General features: G+C 43.2%; 1 protein-coding gene across 1 annotated transcript in view; it reads left to right on the forward strand.

Annotated features, from left to right (window-relative positions):
• Window positions 1-21344, forward strand: part of TSNAXIP1 (translin associated factor X interacting protein 1) — a 340170-nt gene that overhangs the window by 221158 nt on the left and 97668 nt on the right. Inside the window, exons 8-10 of the mRNA XM_069217569.1 lie at window positions 6721-6890; window positions 11095-11254; window positions 13806-13936. Of these exons, the coding sequence (XP_069073670.1) occupies window positions 6721-6890; window positions 11095-11254; window positions 13806-13936 (461 nt within the window). The remainder of the gene's footprint in view (window positions 1-6720; window positions 6891-11094; window positions 11255-13805; window positions 13937-21344) is intronic.

The following is a 21344-nucleotide window of genomic DNA, read 5'->3' on the forward strand; positions in this document are numbered from 1 at the left end:
CAACTCATATTTAGTACACTTGGTGTAGTAGTGGCTAAACGAGAAGTGACAAGGCAATGGAGGGCTGCAGAGGCACCTACTATCCAAGAATGAAAATGGGGAATTGACCTCTACATGGGGACAGAGAAAGTCACATACCACAGTAGTGGGGTGCGCCGCAAGTTTCACAGTATTTGGGGCCCCTGAATGGACTATTATGGTTTGGGACTGCTAAACAATGATGAAGGGCCTAGAAATAGTGCAGACCCCTGCACAGTGCAGGGGTGACATGATTATACAAATGTAACTGACTCACTGTATGCAAAGATGCAATGATAGTGGTTTGATGTATACGGCGAAATGATATTTGAAAGATACTGTACTGATATATATATATATATATATATATATATATATATATATATATATATATATATATATTTTTTTTTTATTTTTTTTTTTACAATTTTGTCCCCTGCTTGGGAAAATACGTACAGTGTGATTGTCCTTTGTATAACTGTTTAACTGTGTTATCATGTGCATGAATGTTATTGAAAAAAACAATACAAATATTTTTTTTAAAGCATGTGCGGAGCAGATTGACCTCAATCAATACAGATTCTAACTTCCCTTCCAACGTGACTCTGGATCCCTGGATGACCGCTAAAAGTTCTGCTCTCGATGGTTTGCCGGCTGACAATTCTGGACTCGGATCACCATAGATGCCACCTTGATGTGTCTGCTTGTACCCACTTACCTAGGGCATTGTGTAGTGCTCCATTCTATTGCTCTGACAGAGCCCTTGAGGCTTGACTTTACCCATGGGGGGGTGATGTCACCTGCCAACACCTACCTCCAGAGAGTCCCCCAGAGAGAGGAGGGACGCCACAGCAGCTGCCAGCCAACAGAACCACAACCATGGAACTGTGGGCTCTGAGGGAGACCGATCACCCATTGTACTGACAGATAAGTGGTACTCCCCTTGTGGTATTCAGTGCCTCTACTGGTCACCTCCGCAAGGGTCAGGATGCCGGTGGGGAATGAAAATTGAGCTGCCTGTCTGGCCGTGCCTGTAAGACATTCCAAGCAACCCCCACAGTCCTCTCAAGGGCCTGGCAACAAGTTCACACAACCTCCATCGGAGGCATCCCGGCACTGTGGACAGAGCCGCTGTCCCTGCGCTTACTTGGCCATCTGGCCTGGACACTCAATACTCCAGTGTCTCATCAGCAGACGTGTTGATTCCGCTTCCACTGCAGGCCTCTCAGTTCCCGTAGGTCTGATCAGTGAGGCTATCCCAGCCTCTCTCCCTCCGTCACTGCCTCCGTGGCTCTTCCGTACGTGCTGGGCCCCCACTGCGCTACCGCAAGCTCCTGCGTCTTCGGCGGTCGATTCCGGCAGCCACACCCAGAGAGGGAAAACCGCCGTCACCTCTGATCCCCAGCATTAGCATTACGCCATACATCACCAGCCCTGTGTGGCAGTTCCAGGGCCAGCCCATAGAGGCTCCGTGGTCAGTCGCTCCCTCCGCTTCACCGCCAGTCCCCACTGCCAGCATCTTGCACTTCTTGGACCCCAGCACCAGCAGGGCCCCTCTCAGGTGAGGGCTTGGCTCAGAACCCTCAGGTATGTCCCGCAGCACCAAAAGGCAGGACAGACCCTTAGCGGCAGCCAGGTAGGCTGCGCTCTGCCTACCAGCAGAGGATCTATTGAGTGCAGCACAGAAGTGGGGGGAGAAGGGGTCCCGAGTCCATCCCCCCAGGTAGCAGGTCAGAATAGCTTTGGTAAATCAGGATAATGCAGAATATTCGTGAGGGCTTGGGAGAGCACCTCAGGAACGCATCCTGCTTGCCATCTTGCCTGGCAACCCCATTATATCTGCACATTTGTTGACCTTTTCAATAGAAATTGTGGTCTGCAAATAACAATGCCTACAACAAGATGCATTACTACATTAAAAAATGAGCCTCCCCATGTCCAATAAAGCTAGGTAGGTCGCAAATGTTTGTCATACTGACAAGTGCATTGTGGTTTTAAAAAGTGTGGGGAAGTACTGGAGCAAATAGTTTGGTATAATTGGAATGCTCTGGGGCATTTACAGAGACAAGGCCTTGTTGTACTGGTACAAATGCATGTACAGCCCCTTTAGACCATTGCAGGTGTTTAGGGGTGTCCTTTTTAACATAATTCTGCAAAGGGTTTACCATGGCTGCGAACCCAAGGGTCCATGGTCTACAATACCTAGCCATGCCCAAGAATGTTTGTATTTGGGGGCTGTTTACTGGACAAGGAAACTTATGGAAGGCTGTAATCTGCCCAGTCGATAGATTTTCTCTTTCTTGCAGAGATCTCATGACCTAAATACTGAGAATGGGAAAGGCAAAATTGCAGTTTTCCTTTTTAGTCTTTATGCATTTCCAAAGTCAATTTGATGAATAAATAAATGGAGTCAGCTTTGCATTGGTCCAAAATAACAGCGACAAAAGGAAGATCATCAATATATTGAAGCAAGGTGGAGTTTTTGGGAAAGACAAAGATATCCAAATTCTTTATTAACGACTGGGAAACATTGAAGGGTATTCCGTTTAGCCTTGGGGATGCTTTCTTCATGGCAGTTGAGATCCTCTTAATGAGAAAGTGAAGAGGAAGTGACTCTCTTTCTGAATGGTTATAGAAAAAAAGGTGGAAGATAAATTCACCAGGGTGAACCATTAGGTATTAGGGAGGATACAGGAAAGAATTGTGCAGTGTTGGGGTCCACTGGGAAGCTAGGGATAACCACATTATTGTAGCCCTCAAGTGCTGAACGAATCTGTACACACTGGTCTTTCCTGCCTTTTACAGGAGAATAGAAGTATTACATCTGTTAGCTATTGGTACAAAAATGCCTCATTTGATAAGGCTTCAGAGGGCACTTTGGAATAGGGGGTAACTTTTTCATAGGATTTATCTTTACACCATAAAATAGAAAGAATACATTTTGCATCATTAGTACCCATGAACCACAAAGTGGAAGGCACTTGTTCAAGGTAATTCACACAATTCTTAAGACATTTTAAAATATTAGCAGGGAGTAGACAATCAGTTCACACAACAGGTCAAGCAAGGACCTTATCTTTCGTCCTCTGCAGTACATTGAGGTAGACTGTGGTGTATAGAAAAATGTGCAGTTTAATTCACATAGGATATTACAACCCAACACATTTGCAGGAGAAGTAGACCTCAAGAGAAATGCATGCTTGTCTGTGATGGGAACAAGATTTATGGAAGCAGGATTTGAAATGTGATGTGGGACTACCAACTGCATCTGTGAACAAACCCAACAGGCAGTGAAGCAAACTCAAAGGGTAGATAGACTCACACCACTATCAGTGAGAAAGGTAAAGGATTTTTTATTGATCATACAATCAACATAAGGACCTTTCTGGTCTATATCAGTCAAAGTATTTAAGATACAGGTGGGCAAGTATTCATGGCACAGATTCTGTGTGATTTGGATAAAATCAGGTAGTTAAGATGAATAAGGTACATTTAAAACAACGTTCGAAAAATCCCTTTTTAAGAGTCGAGGCTGCTCAGAGCTAACCCATGACCATCCCAGAACTTCTCTGCATTGCCTAAGCCTCCTTCTAGATCGCCCTTTTCTCTCATCCCCCCCTCCTTGTTCCCGTTGTAGAGGAGCTCCCTTTCATGTTCAGTTGTATATTTTCTCATTTTTAAAGGCATCAGCTTAGATTTTGCAATTTTTGTTGTGTAACCGGGTTGCTGGACAATAATTTAATAGAGTCACTAGTTCAACCAACTTTTTAGTTTTTCATCCAATAAGTAGTCATCAGTTGGTTTTGCACTTTCCATAAAAATCCCTGCACAAAAGCAATACTCACAGCTTCCAGAGCCATCTCCCTTGGATGGACAATGCCTAAATACCTTTCAAACACATCCTTAAGTGCGTGTAAATAATTTGCTGCTGACTCATTTATTCTGTTAACAAATCGAGATTTTAGTCTAATAGTAACTTTACCATGGGGCTGAGGTAGTCTATTGAGTGAAGAAGAGTGTACAGTGTTGAGAACGAGGGTCTTTAGTTGTCTGAGTCATTGGAATTAGGGGAAATCTCTTCTTTCTTGTATAAAACACTGATTCTAGTCAGTCCCTCAGTTGTCCTTCTTAAACTTTCCTAGTTGATAATATGGCTGCAATCATGGGGGTCCCTACATCAGGCTGGGACACAACAAAATCTTGGTCTGGTCCGGTCTATAACCATAGGGTCTGAATCTTGCCTTTATACTTTCTTGAATACTTCTAGCTTTCTGTCAGCTGCTCAAATTACAGTGGTCACGTGCACGTTACCTTCTTGTGCTTCGTCCTCTCACTGTCCTACTTGCTCTGCCTTTTTTCCAGGTGCATCTACTGGCACATCCCCAGCGACATCGAGAATGGCAAAGTTTGAAAAATCCAGTAAATAAATCCCACAACACACACACAATTGACCTCCCACTCCTTGTCTTTTTGTTGTGGTTCAGTGATTTGGGGACATAGATAGGGAGGAGACAGGTCAAGGGTTTTAGGGTTAAAACTACTTGATAGGGGATTAGAGACCGACAACCTTGTAGTCATACTTTCATCAAAGGTATGCACAGGAAGTTGCTTGCTTCTGGTCTTCATCTCCTGGAGCCAAATAACCAAATACAAACCCAGAGTGGTTTGTATAGTATTAATGTGTTAGACTGTATGAATGTGTAGCAGTCCAAAACAACATAATACCGCCAGAAGTTGTGACCTGTAAAGAACCTTCAATAAAACCACAGGGATCTCATTGGTCCTGGAGAAAGCTGGGTGATCCAAGGGGCAGCTAGAAGCTGGCTGAAACATGTAGACCACAGCCCAGATGTGGGAGTATTAACAGACTCCAATAACATCTGACACTCTTTTTATATGTGGCAAAAGACCCTTTGAATAAAATAGGGCCAAAAGGGTTTTAAGTCAGCCAATTCTAATTCAGATTTGTAGATCCAACAAAAGTTCTCTCTCCATGAATGAGATAGAGCCTGACCAGATTGATCTACATTCTAGAGAAGGACTCAGTGATGAAGCATGCCACAGAATAGCTATGGTTGAGAGTCCTCAAATAAGATTTAAAATCATTCCTGAAGAGGTACAGGGATTACAATAGTAAAAAAGTGGGCAACCTCTCTGTATGTATGTATTGTTTGCAGCCACTAGGAAGGTGAGTTGGCTATGGAATAAGTTTTGGACCTTTTGCCTAATTGCCAGATTCTTTAAATTAACTCACCCACATCTAATGATCAAAATATGTGCCTTCTCAAGGAGGTCATCGTGGTTTTAAACTGCATTCTGGCTAAAATCCAACTGCCACAAATACAGAGCACTTTCCATTCTCTGGACAGCCCTCTGTGCCATTTTCAGTAAATTATTTTCTGTTTCTCTTATGGTTTCAATTGTAATGTCTGTCCGTGCTCTCTCAGTAGGGTCAGCACGGGCACATTTTAATATAGAATTATTACTTATTTAGGGTGACAACTGCATAACACTCAGTAATAGCTATGAATATTGTTATTACATGTTTAGGTTTAATGCCCTTGTACCAGTGATTGGCCTTAGAGACAGAACTATCCTTCAGAGATTGGCATGGCCTTCAAATAATATTAGATCTCAATCTGATAAAACAACTTGTGACCTTTCTGGCCAATGGAGCAATACAAAATGTAGCCCCTCCCCCGATTATTTATGGAGACACCCCAATTATCCCACTTAATCTATTAAACTCTATCCTTACTAGTGCCTTCTTGTTTAGAAAAACCTTTTTACTCAGTCTCTGTAGCATACCTCCTACTCTTTCAACAGCTTCTCTTTTCCTACTCAAATTTTAAACTCTATCCAAGCACACCTACTCTTCTCTCTTAACCTACGCTCCCTATTTTAAATTCAGCTCCCCTCTTCTCTCTCGTTTGTACTCAAAGTATTAACTTCATCTATACCCATTAGTCTACTCCTTCTCTAGTTCCCTTGGTTCCTCTTTCTCTTACACTTGGTTTGCTTTCCCCTTTTCTCTTTCTTTTTCCTGTTAGTTTGCTCTCTCGTGTTACCCCTTTACCCTTTCTATCACACTCCCACAAGCTTGCCACATGATGGCTCCCCTTGCTTTTTCATTGAAATCTAAAATGTGTAATTCTTCTTTGTTTCCCCGGGCTGTTTTATGGAATTCTCCTTAGTGTCATTTTGCGATCTCTCTTTTGTAACATTTTTCTTCTTTCTTTGCTTGCTCTCTTTTTTTACTCAGTATGCATCCTTGGCAGAACTATTCCAGGAACTCTAATCTGCAGAGATTGTGGAGGACTTTTTCAGTATCTACATATATTTGCGTGCATTTACGATTATTTCATTATGAGTTCCATGGAAGCAGTTGCTTTTCGGCTTCATGTTGTGTCACTGTACAGTGTGCCAATACCATCCTGCCTGAGTGCCTCTTTGTAAAAATGTGAAATAAATAAGGGAAATATTGCAGATTTAACACAGTAAGCTAAATAATGATTGGCTCTGAAAATGTCCATTCTTTGGTAATCAGGGTTAGTTGAAGTTGGTTTTACAAACATCTTATTACACAACATATTTATTTATTTTCTATAGCACTAACAACCCAGAGGTAAAAGAAAACATTGCAAATAAGATGTACCTCAACAAATTTAACAGGAGGGCAATAATAATATGTCTTTATCACAGATGTGGCATCTGAAGATCCTGCAGTGTTGGCACTGGCCTTAAAGATGGCACGGAGTGATCTTGCAAAGACCCAGGTGGAACTCAACACAGTGAAAGCGAACTATGGGGATGTGGTGCCCAGGAGAGATTATGAAGCAAGCGAGAAAAAATATTCTGAGGTCTTCAGTAAGGCAAGACAATTTCCTTCTGTCTTCCCCTCCAATCTTAACACATGCTGTGGGATCTGGGACTCTAGCTGGGCTAGTAAATCTTGCACCAGGCTTATTTGTTTATTGTTCTGATTTATTCTTTTCACTGAAGTTCATTTCATTCACAAACAGCAGTAAGTCATCAAGTCATGAACACAGATTGTCTTCATTCTTCTTACATTATGTGTACACCTTTGAACTAGTACTCTGTGCTTTCTAAATATTTCACAGTAGACTGAGGACATTACCATTAAAGTAACTAAAAACATTGAAGTCAACCTCCTGCACTTTTCTTTACTAAGCCAGTCCCATTTGGATCTTCTTTTACAACGTGATGCTTACCTCTGTTTCTGCTGTGTAAATTAGGTAAAACAACTCTTGCCATCATAAGCTAAACACAAGTCTTAAAAAGACTCCTTTATTCTCATTTTAAGAGAGAAACCACAAAGTAGGTCCAAGTTGATAGAACCAAATGTTGTTCTGACCAGCCCCATATTTCATTGGTTTCAAATTTTGATAGATGAAAAGGAACATTTCTGAATTAAAACGTTAGCACATGGAATATGAACCGAACACCTCGGAAGCATGATCTTACAATGAGCTTGAGGATCTGAGAAGATACCCTTTATCATTACATCCTCATCTCAAATGAGATTCACTGGCTAAATCCTTTAAAGATTCCCCTTCTCCCTATCCAACTGACAACAGTACACTTTCATGGCTACATCCAGGTCCCAGAAGATCCATTTGACCTGCTGATTTCCTCAGGGTTCTGTCTTGCCCCCTGTCACCTCAAACCTCTACATGGAACCCCTTAGACTCTACTCACTGATAACAGCATCAAAATTCAAATAAGTACCAAAAGGAGGTATTGTACTCACCCAAGATAACCCTTTTCTGTGTTTGGCCTGTACCAGAGAGCAAGAGGGCCACTGCAGTAGTGTTTGTCAGCCAGATAGGTATGACTGCTATTTGTGATAGTTTGGGATGGCAAGGGGAGACATCTTGCTGGTGGCAGCTCTCTGCTTCAGGGCTTCACGGCCTCCCTAGTGGCCCCACCTTAAAGGCATCCTACACACAAACGCATGCCTCATTAAGTGCCTAAAGGAATATGACTTCATTACACCACCCTGATGCATCTCCATTTGTTCCCCTTGCACCTCGCACCATCTCCAAAACCAGCTTCATTGTCTACGACAACAGAAAGGCTCTAAGTAGGATAAGACCAATGCCTGGTTCTCTCCCTGAATTCTTGCAGTATTGGATGTCTGTGTGCAGACAACAACATTTAATTGACTAGAACAGGAACAAAATATGTGACGCAAGCATTTACAAACTTCGAATATGCAATCTTTGTGGAAATTAGATCTAACCAAATGAAGGGTTTTAACATTGTATGGCTTGTGTAGGTCGTGAAGGGCCATATCTGTGGCAGATTATTGGGATATCTGCCTAAGAAGCAGTGGATCTAAACGGTGCTTCAGATCCTATCCTGGGCACCCCTTGTTTAGTCCCTAGCAGAGAGAATGTTCGACTTTTAGCGATAACACCAGAAAGGTACTTCAGGCTTATGTCTTGAAATCCTGATGAGGTGATATCTTGAATTAAGATTGAATTTATAGTTTAGTTAATAAATGTAGAACAGCCTGGGACGAAATAGTGACTTATTACACTGAATCACTAAATAAAAGTCCTTACAAGGCAAAGCTACTTAGAAATAATTAGTGACCCCAGGAATGACATTTAAAACATTTAAAGTTGAATACCATGGATTCATGTCAAGCGATAAAAGCTATAGATCAGTTTTTGATAATCCCATGCTTATGAATCTGGAATTAAAGGATCACCTACAGATATTACAAGAATCCTTCCTTTAGTGTAGACACCACTTCAGTTTCGGTCTTTAGTTAATGAACCGTTATTCCAATGAAGGGCGCAACCCTTTCTTGTGTTCTATATTTTGCTCCAGTTGCTTAATATTGGATAGCCCTGATTTGGCGTTTTCAGTCCTCAAGTTTAAACATCATAATGAACTTGCACACAGTTTAGTTATCTTTTCCCTTGGCCACAATAATATTTCCTCCCTTTGCCAACATTTATTGTGCCATATGAGAACTTTATCAAAAAAATTTTTTTTATTACTTTGTAGAATGTAAAATAACTGGAACATGTTTTCTATTCTCATTTTTTCATTTAATGTGAGATATGCAAAAATATGAATAGTTTTTGGTTTCATGTCACAGAAAAGCTCTGATTCGATGAGCTTACCAACCCTAAAGTCGAAGAGACCATCCCAGTTGAGTGATTCTCAGTGCTACTTAGAAAACTATGCATAGCACGTTGACTCAATCACAATGATCAACAAATCCCAATATTAATGACAGCAACTAAAACAAATTTATTTTTGAACATAGGTTGTGTAAGGGCATAATATAACTGCTTATCCTGACTTTAATCGAAGATTGAAACATTAAAACAGATGGATCAATTGTAATAACAATATTCTTTGATTAAATAGATAACTAAAGAGCTGTGTCCTTGCCCCCCCTAATTTAACTATTCCCAAGCAGTAGTGAGAATTTACAGAGGGAAGGATAACCACCAAATATGATGGTTTAGTGCTGCTTGATTTTACACCAAAAGGTTTGCATAGACATCTAATCAAAGGTAGTCAGTATTGCAGCACTAACAAGTTGTTTAATAATATCAGTAAAACTGGGCTGAGTATGTTGGGCAGAAGTGTTGTAATTTTGTTTGATACTCAACGGAGAGCAGTTACAGAAAGCAGTTTATGAATACGTTGGTATGATTTATCAAAAAGGATAATTTTAGGAGAATGAGGAAATTGTGTTTAATAGGGTGCCCCTGGCCATGAATGGCTTACTTCATTTTAATAGTTTATACGGAGGGTTATTCGGAACTCCAATACGAACAGCTAATATCTGTGCACTTATTCCTAGCATCGTCACCACCATTCTAGCGTTGGTGCTAAAAGGTGACCCATACTTGTGGGTGAGGAAATTACTCTCAAAAGCTTGTGGGTGGCTCTGAGTGATTAATGTTGAAGCCCTGTACTTGCAATTGGGTTAATGCTCGATTCAGATTAATTGAGGAAAGGAGATCACCTTGATTAGACTCCTCTCAGACACATCTGGCCACAGCATAGGCGGTTCATGTGTTACAGCTCATCCAATTCCCATTAAAAGGTTTCCCAACTACAACATGACATCAGGATTCTGTTGACAATCTCCGAAGTAGGGAAATTCATTGACTGAGTGAACAAGTTGATCTTCACACCAGTCACTTACATGCTTATACGTCAGCCACTTGAACGATTGGTCTTCCCAAAGCAGTCGTGGGTAGTAGACTGCAGCAAAAGTCTGAGCCCTTCTGCCCATTTTAGTAGAGTTTTACATTTTAGTTCACAATCAGCACCAACTTAGCAAACTGCTCCCTGAAGCACAATCTGTTGTGTTTGTTATTTTTATTTTCTCCTTTGTGCCTAAATTATAAAGAGTTTAAAGAGGAAAGAGAAATCATGCTTTATAAAATGTGTTCTTGTTAACATCTTATGCGGGTATTTACGGTAACTAGACAAGCACACACCCACACAAATGAACTTCGTTTTCCTGTGTTCTTGTTCCTCACCAGTAACTCTGTCGTTCATCTGGGGAAGCTGAACTGAAATGTTTCAAGGTTTCTTTGCAAAGTATCCTCATCTGACACTAGAACCCTTAGGCTCATTTGAATACAAGGTTTGGCAGCCGAGTCCCTGGGGCTTGTAATTTCACAAAGGTTTTTTTCTCATGGCTCTGCTCAACAGTTTTCATGGTTTCTTTCTGCAAAGCAAAAAAGCAGCATACCTGATGGACTGGGATTTTTTTCCCGGTATAAGTAACATTCTTTTTGTCCAAGGTTTCGTTTGTCGGCTGCCCTGTGACAGATGGGCTACCAACCAAAGGTTTCCAGTACTGGATGCATCTAAGGCTCTGCCATAGGAAACACTGTGGTTCCCTTGACTGTACATATGGGGGGGGTTGGGTTCGACCTACAGCAGCTGTGTTATTCTACCACACTTTACAACAGGCCAGTAGCTATCCTCATCAGCAACTCATCTGCAGTTTCACACTGAACATGGTTACACCTGGTGTCAATGCTGCTTCTCTCTCCTGGTGTGATATTGTAGGCTGAGGTGCTTCAGAGTGATTTCGACAAACTGAAGCAGGAGCATGAAATACTACTGGACCTCAACAAGCAGCTTCTCCAGCAACGAGATGAATTCTGCACCAATCTTGCACAGCTGGAGCGCAGCTCCACACCACGGCCCCATTGGGTGAAATGTGCAGGTACGTGGGAGTGTGGGAATGACTGAGCAAGGATATGTCCTGGGATAGCGGACACATCTACTTCAAAACAGATGGTCCACTATGTGATGAAAGCAAACAAAAAGTTATCCTTTGGTTTTGTAATGGCAAAATAATGTGTTGCATTTTTCCATTTAATACAAGCAAGTATACAACCAAAACATTGTACTGGGCAGTCATCAAAACCGTTGTTGGTAGAATTCAGTAAGACATAGAGAATAATAATAGGAGTCCAGCAATCAGGAATCACCTGTGCCTCCTGGACAGCTCTCCTCACATGCAGATAATAGACTAAGGCCCTCATTAAAACATTGGCGGTACTGACCGCCTGCCGCCATGGCGACGGCCGCCAAAACACCGTCGCCGCGGCTACCTACCATCTGCCATATTATGACCCTAGCCGGAATTCCGCCAGAAGGATGGTGGTATTCCAGCTGCGGCCAAGGCGGCAGTCGGTGGTAAGTTGGCACTGCTGCTAGCAGCAGCGCCACATCAGTAGGCCACCACATACTGTATCATGACCCATTATACGGCCTGGCGGTGTTCTCCTGGTGGACGCTGCTGCTGGCAGCAGCGCCCCATCCTGTCTCCTGCCGAAGGACCCCCTGAAATAAGGTAAGTCGGGTGCTCTAACAGGGGAGGGGGTGGGTGGTGTTGTGTGTGGAAGTGTGGGTGTATGTTTGTGTGTGCGTGCATGCGGGTGTGTGGCGTGTGGAATGCATGTGTGCATGCATGATTGTGGGTGTACGTGTATGTTGTGTTGTCTGAATGCGTTGGTGTGTGTGTGTATGTCGCACCCACAGTATGGTATGTATGTGAGTGTGTGTGAATGGATGTATGCATGCGTGGGTGAATGTGGGTATGAGTGTGTGTATGATGTTGCATGAATGTGTGAGTATGTCATGGAGGTCTGGAGTGGGAGGGTGGGGGAGGGCTCTGGGGAGAGGGGCAGGGGAGACCCCTATCAGTGACAGGGAAGGAATTCCCTGTCACTGATAGTGTCTACCGCCATGGTTTTCATGACGGTAAGGAAGCCACGAAAACCATGGCGATAGGCGGGGTCATAATCCCGCGGGTGCAACCGTGATGGCTGTCTGGCTAGAGACTGAAGTCTCCAGCCCAGAGGCTGTTTCTGCCCTGGTGGATGGAGTGGTGCATTGGTGGTTTGGCTTAAGCCAAACCGCCAATGTCATATTTTGGGGAAGAGTACCGCCAGCCTGTTGGCAGTACTTTTCTCCAAAATACCGCCGTCCGCCAGGGTCCTAATGAGGGCCTAACTTTCAATATATTAACATCCTCAGAATTCTGGATGTGCAACACCCACTCTCTAATCACACCACTTGTACATTTAGCCATCTGTCCACACAGTGCAAACTTTTTCCAACTTTTTTAATTATCAGTCCGCATACAAAAAGTTCTCAGCACTATGCACCAGACCGTACTACTCATCAATACTTCAGTTTCTCAGGCTTAAGACTTCCCAGTTCACAGGTGATGTCCCATAGCCTGGGGAGTGAGTACACTGGTGAAGTCATGGCTATTGTGCAGGGTGCTTCCTTGTCTGTATTCTGCATCGATCCGTTTGCAGCACCAGCCTCTTTAATATTTCATTTCTCTTCACCATGAGGGTGATGGCAGTCTAAAGGATGGCGGCACCCTCTGGCAGCACAATGGCCATAGGTCAAGCCCAGTGGCAAGGGTGCCTCCCTGGACCAATTGCCTAAAGCACCCTCTGTAGGCTTAGTTTTAGTGATTAGTGTGGGGTTTCCACTGGTCTCCAGTTGGCCAGAGGCTGCACTTTTTACTCCCTCTGTTTGTGCACTCTACCTGCATCATTTGGTGGCAACTGGTAGGAAAGTGAGAAACTGCTGGTACAATCCTGCTTTAGTTTGCATGGGTCAACAATTATGGGTCTGTTTCAGCAGATGTTTCTTGAACCAGATTTCCTGTGTCATACATAGTCTGTACGTTCAGTCCCCACAATTACCTTAAAATCTCATTGGTGGCGTGGGGGAATGTTGTTGGATTGAAGATATTCAGCAGGGATACATCTGCTGGGAGCTTCCATGAGTGTACACAATATATTAAGCTGAGGGGCACTATAAGAACCTACTGAATTGGTACTTATGTCCCTCAAGTCTAAAACATTTCCACATACCAGTCCGCTGTTCTTGCAAGGGCGTAACACCAAAGGCAACCTCCATCATCTGTTATTTGGCCAGTCCACAAGAGTATGCGTAAGGCAAATGGAGTATTCTTGGAAATATACAATTGTAAATTTCCATTTATTCTGGCAGGTATTTTTGTGAATCACATAAAAGTCAGAAAATTACCCAGAAGCCTACATTAAGTAGATTCACAACTTCTAAAATAATGTTTTCTAATAGGACCAAGAATTCATGTTACCATTGTTGTTTAGCTGTATAGTGCACACTTCAAAACTTAAACAAACCTGTACTATAAAGAATAATCTTACTTTTGAAAGGGAGGGGTCCACTTTTAACATCAACACTGAGTTATTTTGGTTCTGCAGAGGTGCTTCCTGGAGGACATGACCATTGGATCACCGTGTCTGAGGGGAGGAACAGTGATGAGCTAGTGGATGTGCTACTCTCAGAGTTAGGCTGGAGGATTCTGAAAGAAAAGGACTTCTTTGATGGGATGGTAAGAGCCAATTTCATTTGTTACAGCTACAGAAGTGTCTTTGTCTGCAGTTACCAGTTCCTCTGCACCCCATCACTTTTCCTTTCCCGGTACACCCTCATGCTTCTTACCTATTCATGACTTTCTGGTCTTCTTTTCTGATCGGTTGCCTCTTCCGTACCCTCTGACTCCATCTTTCTATTTCAGTTTTTATAAATAAACCTCCCATTTTTTTAACATCTACTTCTGATTCCCTGACATGCTTCATCCACCCTTGCTTCTGTCCTTTACTTTAGCCCTCTACATTTCTTCTACCTTTAGCTGTTGGAGCTATTTTTCTCCTCCCCTTCTCTGAACACATGATCTCCTTGATCTCCTTCACCTTCTTGTATGCTCTGCCATTTCCTCCATTTCTTTATATATCTGCCTACCTTGTTTTGCTCTGAACGTCTACTTGCCTCCTTTCCGTACCTCTGATCTCCCTTCCTCTGAAAAGCCTGCAGCTCACTGTGTGTATATCTCCCTTTCCAAGTCCGAGTGTGTGTTTTCCCCATCAATCAATGTAAACTGAAACCTTCTATTCTTGCCCTTGGTGTAATTGGTCCTCAGCCCTCCTTTTCTTTTTGCTGATGATCTTTTCTTGTATTCATCAGTTAGTTCAGCACTCCAAGTCTAGATCATAAATTCTCTAGCTCTTCCACTAGCAAATGAAGTAGTCTGCAAGATTGGTCTCATTAGTTATTCCCTTCCCCTATTTTTTCTAGTAACATTCTCTCCCCATCCCACTAAAACTGCCAGTTAATACTATGCCACAGGTATTGCAATATCTAGGAAAATGTGAAAGGACATCTGTGGACAACAAGTAAAGGCACACACTACATCTACTTGATATCAGAGTTTGACATCCACCCTGATAATGGGATCACCTGTTTAATATCAAGTAGGTTGTGTGTGTCCCAGTTGAGAATAAGTGCTGGAACCCTCTGTTTTCAGGTAATAACTCAAGGAGAGACCTGCACTGGGACAATAGCTTGCTTGGAGTTTTGAGATTAGTTTTGCTTTATTTCACTGTGTTGTAATGTCTAGCCATAATCAACAATATCTGCAGAATGGGGGACAGGGGCACCGTACCTGCAGTAGCAGCCTAGGTCTTGTCTGCACTGTCAGTGACCTGGCCAAAAAGGGCATGAAAAAGATGAAATTGGCTCAGAAATTGAAAGCTATTCTGAACAGGGGCCCTCAAAATACATTTAGCTCAGGCCCCCAAAACTTCTATGATGCCTCGTGTTTATTCTGGGGTAGTTAGCTTGAAAAAGCTGTTTTTTTCAAAGTGCAGCTTACAATAGTCACTAGTTGTATCTCAATAAAAATATAACTCATAAGAAAATCATTAAGTTGATAGAAACTAACACAATATGTTATCCCAGACGTGTAAATGTGTACGTAGATTTCTTCTCATGGTCTTGGACTGGCCAGAAGTCAGTCAACTCTGGAGAAAGGTGACAACACACTTGGAACAGCCCTTAAACGGAGACGATTTGCTCACACTAGAAAGTCGTTTTTTTGGGCTTGCTTCTTGTCTCAAACAAAAACAACTGGTAGGAAGTTCATTAACCTGGCCTTAAGTTTGGCAAAACACAGCATAGCGATACGCTGGAAAGTGATAAATCCTTCCAGTACATTAAATTGAGAAAGGATGAAGAACAATGGTCTACAAACAAGAATGTTGCTCTGCAGTTAGAGGAAAGACAGGTACTGCAACAGATAAGGTATTTGTCTCCTTTGATGAGAGTAGGAAAGAATAAGTAAAACTTAGTAAAATGATACTAGTGCATATAATGGGAAGGCAGGACCACCCAAGGTAATGGTACATTGTTATCTTAACCAAACCATCACTCAGAAAAATAAGTAAGAAAGTAGTAACACTGTACAAAAAGGTGGGGACGACCATCTGGACTACACCCAAACACTAGGAATAAATTGCAGAAAATGTTCAAGCTAGGAATGTTAGGGAATTAAAGCATGTGGTCCTGTTTGTTGTTTAGAGGAAGGCAACCTAAAGTTTAACTGAATAAGATTACATTAAGCATAACCAGAGAATGATAAACCTAAACGGAAAATGGGTTATAGACTGAAAGTGATCATGAACTGAATACTTTATAAGAAACTGTGAAACTGCCTAATACGATGCAGAAAATGACAGTGGAATATTAAAACCAATAATCCGTTTTTTAAATAAATACATAAAAATAATGTTTGTGATTTCGATAAGGGTGTGTGTGCGTGTGTTTAAGGCTTTAGGAGTTCTATATATGTGTATAGGGATTTGTGGCTAGGCCCTGCGTCCACCCCCACACATGCCGCCAACCCTGCACTGCACAAGGCCTTTGTCCATGCGCAGTTGGGGGTTGGCCACAAGGCCTGGCTTGTGGCCAGACCTTGTGGCCAACCCTCCTAAAGGTAGTCACAACTCCACACAGCCTTCGGCCATGTGCAACAAAGCCTGGCCCTGGGGGTCCCAAGACCTTTTCATTTTTAAAGAAGGGGGGCACATAGCCCCCTTCCACGAACCTCTTATGGCCATGGGGACCTCACCCCGCGGGGCCATGTATATTTTAAAGGGGAGGGGGCCTTGCAGCCCCTCTCCTCAAGCCTTCCTAGGCCCTGGGGACCCCACCCCCAGGGCCACTATTAAAATTAAAGGGAAGGGCAGCCCCTTACTCCAACACTTCAAAAGCCCTGGGGACCCCTCCTCCAGGGCGTCACTCCCCAAGCCTTAATAGGCCCTGGGGACCCCATCCGTCCCATTAATTAAAAGTAAGACAGCCTCCATCCGAGGGTCAATTTCGGCCTCAGTGACCCCCTCCCCCCGGACCTGCACATTTTTTGGGGGGAGAAGGCACATGGTCCTTCTCTCCGGGCCCCTTTTGGGCCGGTGCCTGCTGCAATCTTTTTGGGGAGTGGGATATGTGGCTCCTCTTCTGGGCCAACTTTGGCCCCAGGGCCCTTATCCCCTGAGCCCCAGTGCATTTTTTTTTTTTTTTTTTACATGAAGGGGAAGGTGGCCCTCCTACCCAGGCCGATTTTGGCCCCAGGGATCCCATCCCCTGGGGTCCAACAATATGGGGGAGGGGGCACGTGACCCCCCCTCGCCAGGCTGATTTTGGCTCCGGGGACCTCATCCCCTGGGGCCCAGCCAGCAAACGGTGGGTGCCCCGGTGACCAACTAGGGCACCCACAACACTGTTGTGCCCCAACCCCAGCCGGCTCACCGCATCCAACAGGAGCCAGTATTGCTTGCGCCTGCAGGGAGCAACTAAAACAGGCTGCTCCCTACGGGTGGGAAATCACTATGTCCCGGGGGTGGGCACCCCAGGACATAGCAAATGAGCCAAGCTTGGGTGATGGGGTACCCAGGGTCATGAATGGCTCAGGGCCCCCCTTTTCATATTCGGCCAGGCCCTGGCAGATGGGGTGCCTGTAGTCAGAATTGGCCTCGGAAAGGGGTCCACCTGCCCCCTCCCCTTTTGAAAAGCGAACATATTCTAGGGGATGGGTTTCCCGGAGCCGACTTTAGTCAGGGGAGGCGGGCCACATGCCCCCCCTCAAATTATAATTAGGCTACACCAGTCCCCCGCCACACCCCTCCCCACCGGAGAATGTGCATGTTTTCTTTTAATGATTTACAGATCCTGCACAAATTCACTGACACTGTGCATGGCCTTTGGCCTTGTGGGGCGGGAGTTTGCTGCAGGGCCTGTCTCTCTGGGTGTGAGAATATGTGTGAGATGGTGTCTATGGGTGTGACTGTGGGTGTGAGAGTGTCTCTGTGAGTCTGAGTGTATTTGTGAGAGTCTGAGTGGGTCTGTGAGTGGGTGCGTGAATATGAGTGGGTCTCTGAGAAGGGTGCATGAGAGTCTATGTGGGTCTGTGAGTGAGTCTGAGTGGGTCTGTCAGTGGGTGCATGAGTGTGTAAGTGGATCTGTGTCTGGGTGCATGAGTGTCTGAGTGGGTCTGTGTGAGTGTCTGTGTGTCAGTAGTTGTGTGAGTGATTCTGACACAAAGGAACCTAACCTGCTCTTCCATCCAAGAGTCTACAGCTTTGCATGAATTATCTACCCAAGTGGAGTTCTTTCTGCCTCCTTGGGTAAATGTCTAGTGTGTCTTCTACACTACAGCTGTGTAATGGAGCACAAGGAAATGTCACCAGTGACCTTGTGTGCATTTGACAATGTGCATGTTCTGTGTGCATCTTTCTCCATAATTCTCTGATAACATGAATCCTCCTATAGGGAGGCCAGCGAGACTACAAAGATGTAAATCTTCACCAAACCAGGGTCCTTCCTCTTATCTATATGAAGTAAGTGCTTCTGTGTTTTGCGGAGATATCCTCATGTTCCTCGGGATCAAGAATGCACCATCAAAATCGTTGGAAAACGCACTGGGGGAGCCCTTTGGGAAGCTGTCCATTACCTGCCAAAAGGGGGTAAGGTAAATGCATACTACTAAGGTAGACGGTGCGGGGACAAGTGGATGCACCTTCAAGGTGATTTGCACATTTGCGTACTCTTAGCAATTTAAAGGGAGAACCATGGGGCATGCAACCCCCCCTCCCTTCCCAGCCACTTTTTGCCCCAGAGACTTCATCCCACGGGGCCCACCTCCATTCAATGGGGGAGGGGGGGGGCCGTGCGACCCCCCCAGGCAGATCTCAGCCCGGGGGACCCCATTCCCCAGGACGCTGCTTCAATTAAATGGAGGAGGCCTGGCTGTGCTGCCCCTCTCCATGGGTTGATTTTGACACTGCGGACCAGCTATGTGTCCTGGGTGCTCCGCAGTGGGACTGCGGAGGTAGCCTGAAGGCCCCAGCAGGGCCCTTCTCCCCTTCCTTTAATTGATTAAATTGCCCACAGGAGGTGGAGGGTCCTGGGGCTGGTGGGGGAATGCAGTCCTCCTGCATGCATTTCACAGTTAGACCCAGGGAGGCGGCGGTCCCCAGGACTGTGTGGCAGCCATACGGGCCTCCTCCATTTGAAATTGATGTTTTGCTCCGGGGAGGTGGTACGTTGGGGGGGTTGCGTGCCCCCTGCATTTTTCTCTGCTATTGCCCTCGGGAGGTGGTGGTCCCTGGGGCTAATAAAAGCTCAGGCGGGGGGCCCCGTGAGCCCCCCTCCTCTTTCAACCCCCCAATGCCCCTGGCCCACCCAGGAGCAAAATAAAAAATAAAAAAATGCAGGTCCGCAGATTTTCTTGACACTTTTTGTTTTAAATGCTTTTTAGCCTTGGCTGGGTCCATAAGGGAACCCTAGACCATGGCTAGGGGCTCAGGGTGACCCTATCCTGGCTCTTTCTCTTTTTTTCACTTTTAGTCCCTAGATGGCTGCCAGCACTTGCTTTTTAAAGTGTTGGCAGGCAATAATATATCAGCACAGCGACAGTTGGATCTGCGTCCCTAGACATCTATATTTGTTGATCTTTAATATCTCTGAAACTACTGAACAGATTTACACCAAATCACAAAAAGCATGATTACTGGACCAAGACCTAGCTTTCTGGCAAATTTGGTGTAGTTCCGTCTGGCTGTAGTCTTGTACAAAAATTTGAAAAATCCCATTGATATAGCAAAAACTGTTTTGAGCCTTTTTCTCGGCCCCTGCTTGACAAACCACCCTGAAACTTTCAACACAGCAGCTGAACCGACTAAATTATAAGTTTTGAAAATGTACCGAACATTGGTCAAGTGATGCCAAAGTTGTTGGTAAAACAAAAAACGCCTTCTCTATGGAAAAAATGGTCCTAACTATAACTACCTACTGGTGACCGCCAGTAGGTTTATATATATATATATATATATATATATATATATATATATATATATATATATACATACATATAGGCACTAGGAAAATAAAGTTTAAAGTGGAGTTATACGTGGGCCTTCTAATAATAAAATTATGTTTAGATGCCAAAAAACACTGTTATTCACCATTTATAAGTATAACTTGGACTACTGTAGATTTCAGATGTCATCAGTGATATAATATGTGTGGTTATAAGCAGTGCATCCTAGCACTGCAAAGTATACTTATGTCAGTTACATATAACTGGTGAATTTCGTTTTTGTTTTTTTTTAAATGTTATTTGTTTTAAAAGACCTATGTATTCATCCACGTTAACCTTTCTTTTTTGAGTAAATTTCTATTTACAGATGCAAGTAACAATATTTACCAAATAAAGTAATCTTCCTAGTCTGGGAATGAAAGAAACCAATGATGTATTGAGGCAGCTTATTTAGTGAAAGCAGTATGCTTAGATTGTTCTTGCAGTTTTGTTTAAGATGATCAAAGAGCACTAATATAAATTGCACTGGTTCAGCAAGCACTTGAGATGCACTAAGTGACTTCAGAAAAAACTAAACAGACATGTTTGAGGCCTTCAATCTGGTCACTTAAGCCAAACAACTCACCTGCCGTTGAATGGCTTACACTTGACTGCATGGAATTAGACCCACGTCTTGTTGCCATCACTGTTTTAGTTAAACTGTAGGCTATGCCAGATGGTGTCTTGCAGAGGTCCAACACACACATATATATATATATATATATATATATATATATATATATATATATATATATAACGAGTTCGCTTAACAGAAGCCCGCACTCACAGGAAGGATGATTATAAATGTAATCTATGGAGATGCAAATAAAAAAAATTGTTTATTTGCAACTCAATAGAATATATTTATAATCCTCCTTCCTGTGAGTGCAGACTTTTGTTAAGCAAGCTGGTACTCTTACGTGAATTCACCCTCACGATGTCACGCACGCACCCGCTCGCGAGTGACTTGGATTTTTGGTGACTTTTGAGCGGAATGTGTGTGTGTGTATATATATATATATATATATATATATATATATATATATATATATATATATATATATATATATAAAAATCAATGTCATCAGTGATGTAGCTGACTACTATGTCATCATTGATGTAATATGAGAGGTCATAAGCAGTGCACTGCGAGGTGGTACGTTATAGTTAGCTCAGGTAACTAACTGTGGAATTTCTATGGTTTTGTGTGTGTAAGATGTGAACCAAACTATAACCTCTCCGTAACCTTTGTTTTTTTCAGTGAATTTCTACAGTTTTTAATGCTATTTCCTAATTATAATCTTCTTGTAACCTTTATTTTTTTCTGTGTGCATTTCACTATATTCTTTAATATGAATTGTACTACAATTTGACCCATAAGTTCAATTTATCTCATATACATTTTCACAAGTTTATAAATGCATTTTATTCACACATTCATTCTTATTATATATTTTAAAACTAAAAATCCCAAAACTAAAGTAAGGTGACTTATTAAGTCTTTCTATAAATACAATGAACCAAGTCTCATTTTTTAATTCACTTTTTG

This window comes from Pleurodeles waltl, chromosome 12 (genome assembly GCF_031143425.1).
Source record: "Pleurodeles waltl isolate 20211129_DDA chromosome 12, aPleWal1.hap1.20221129, whole genome shotgun sequence".
NCBI lineage: Eukaryota > Metazoa > Chordata > Amphibia > Caudata > Salamandridae > Pleurodeles > Pleurodeles waltl.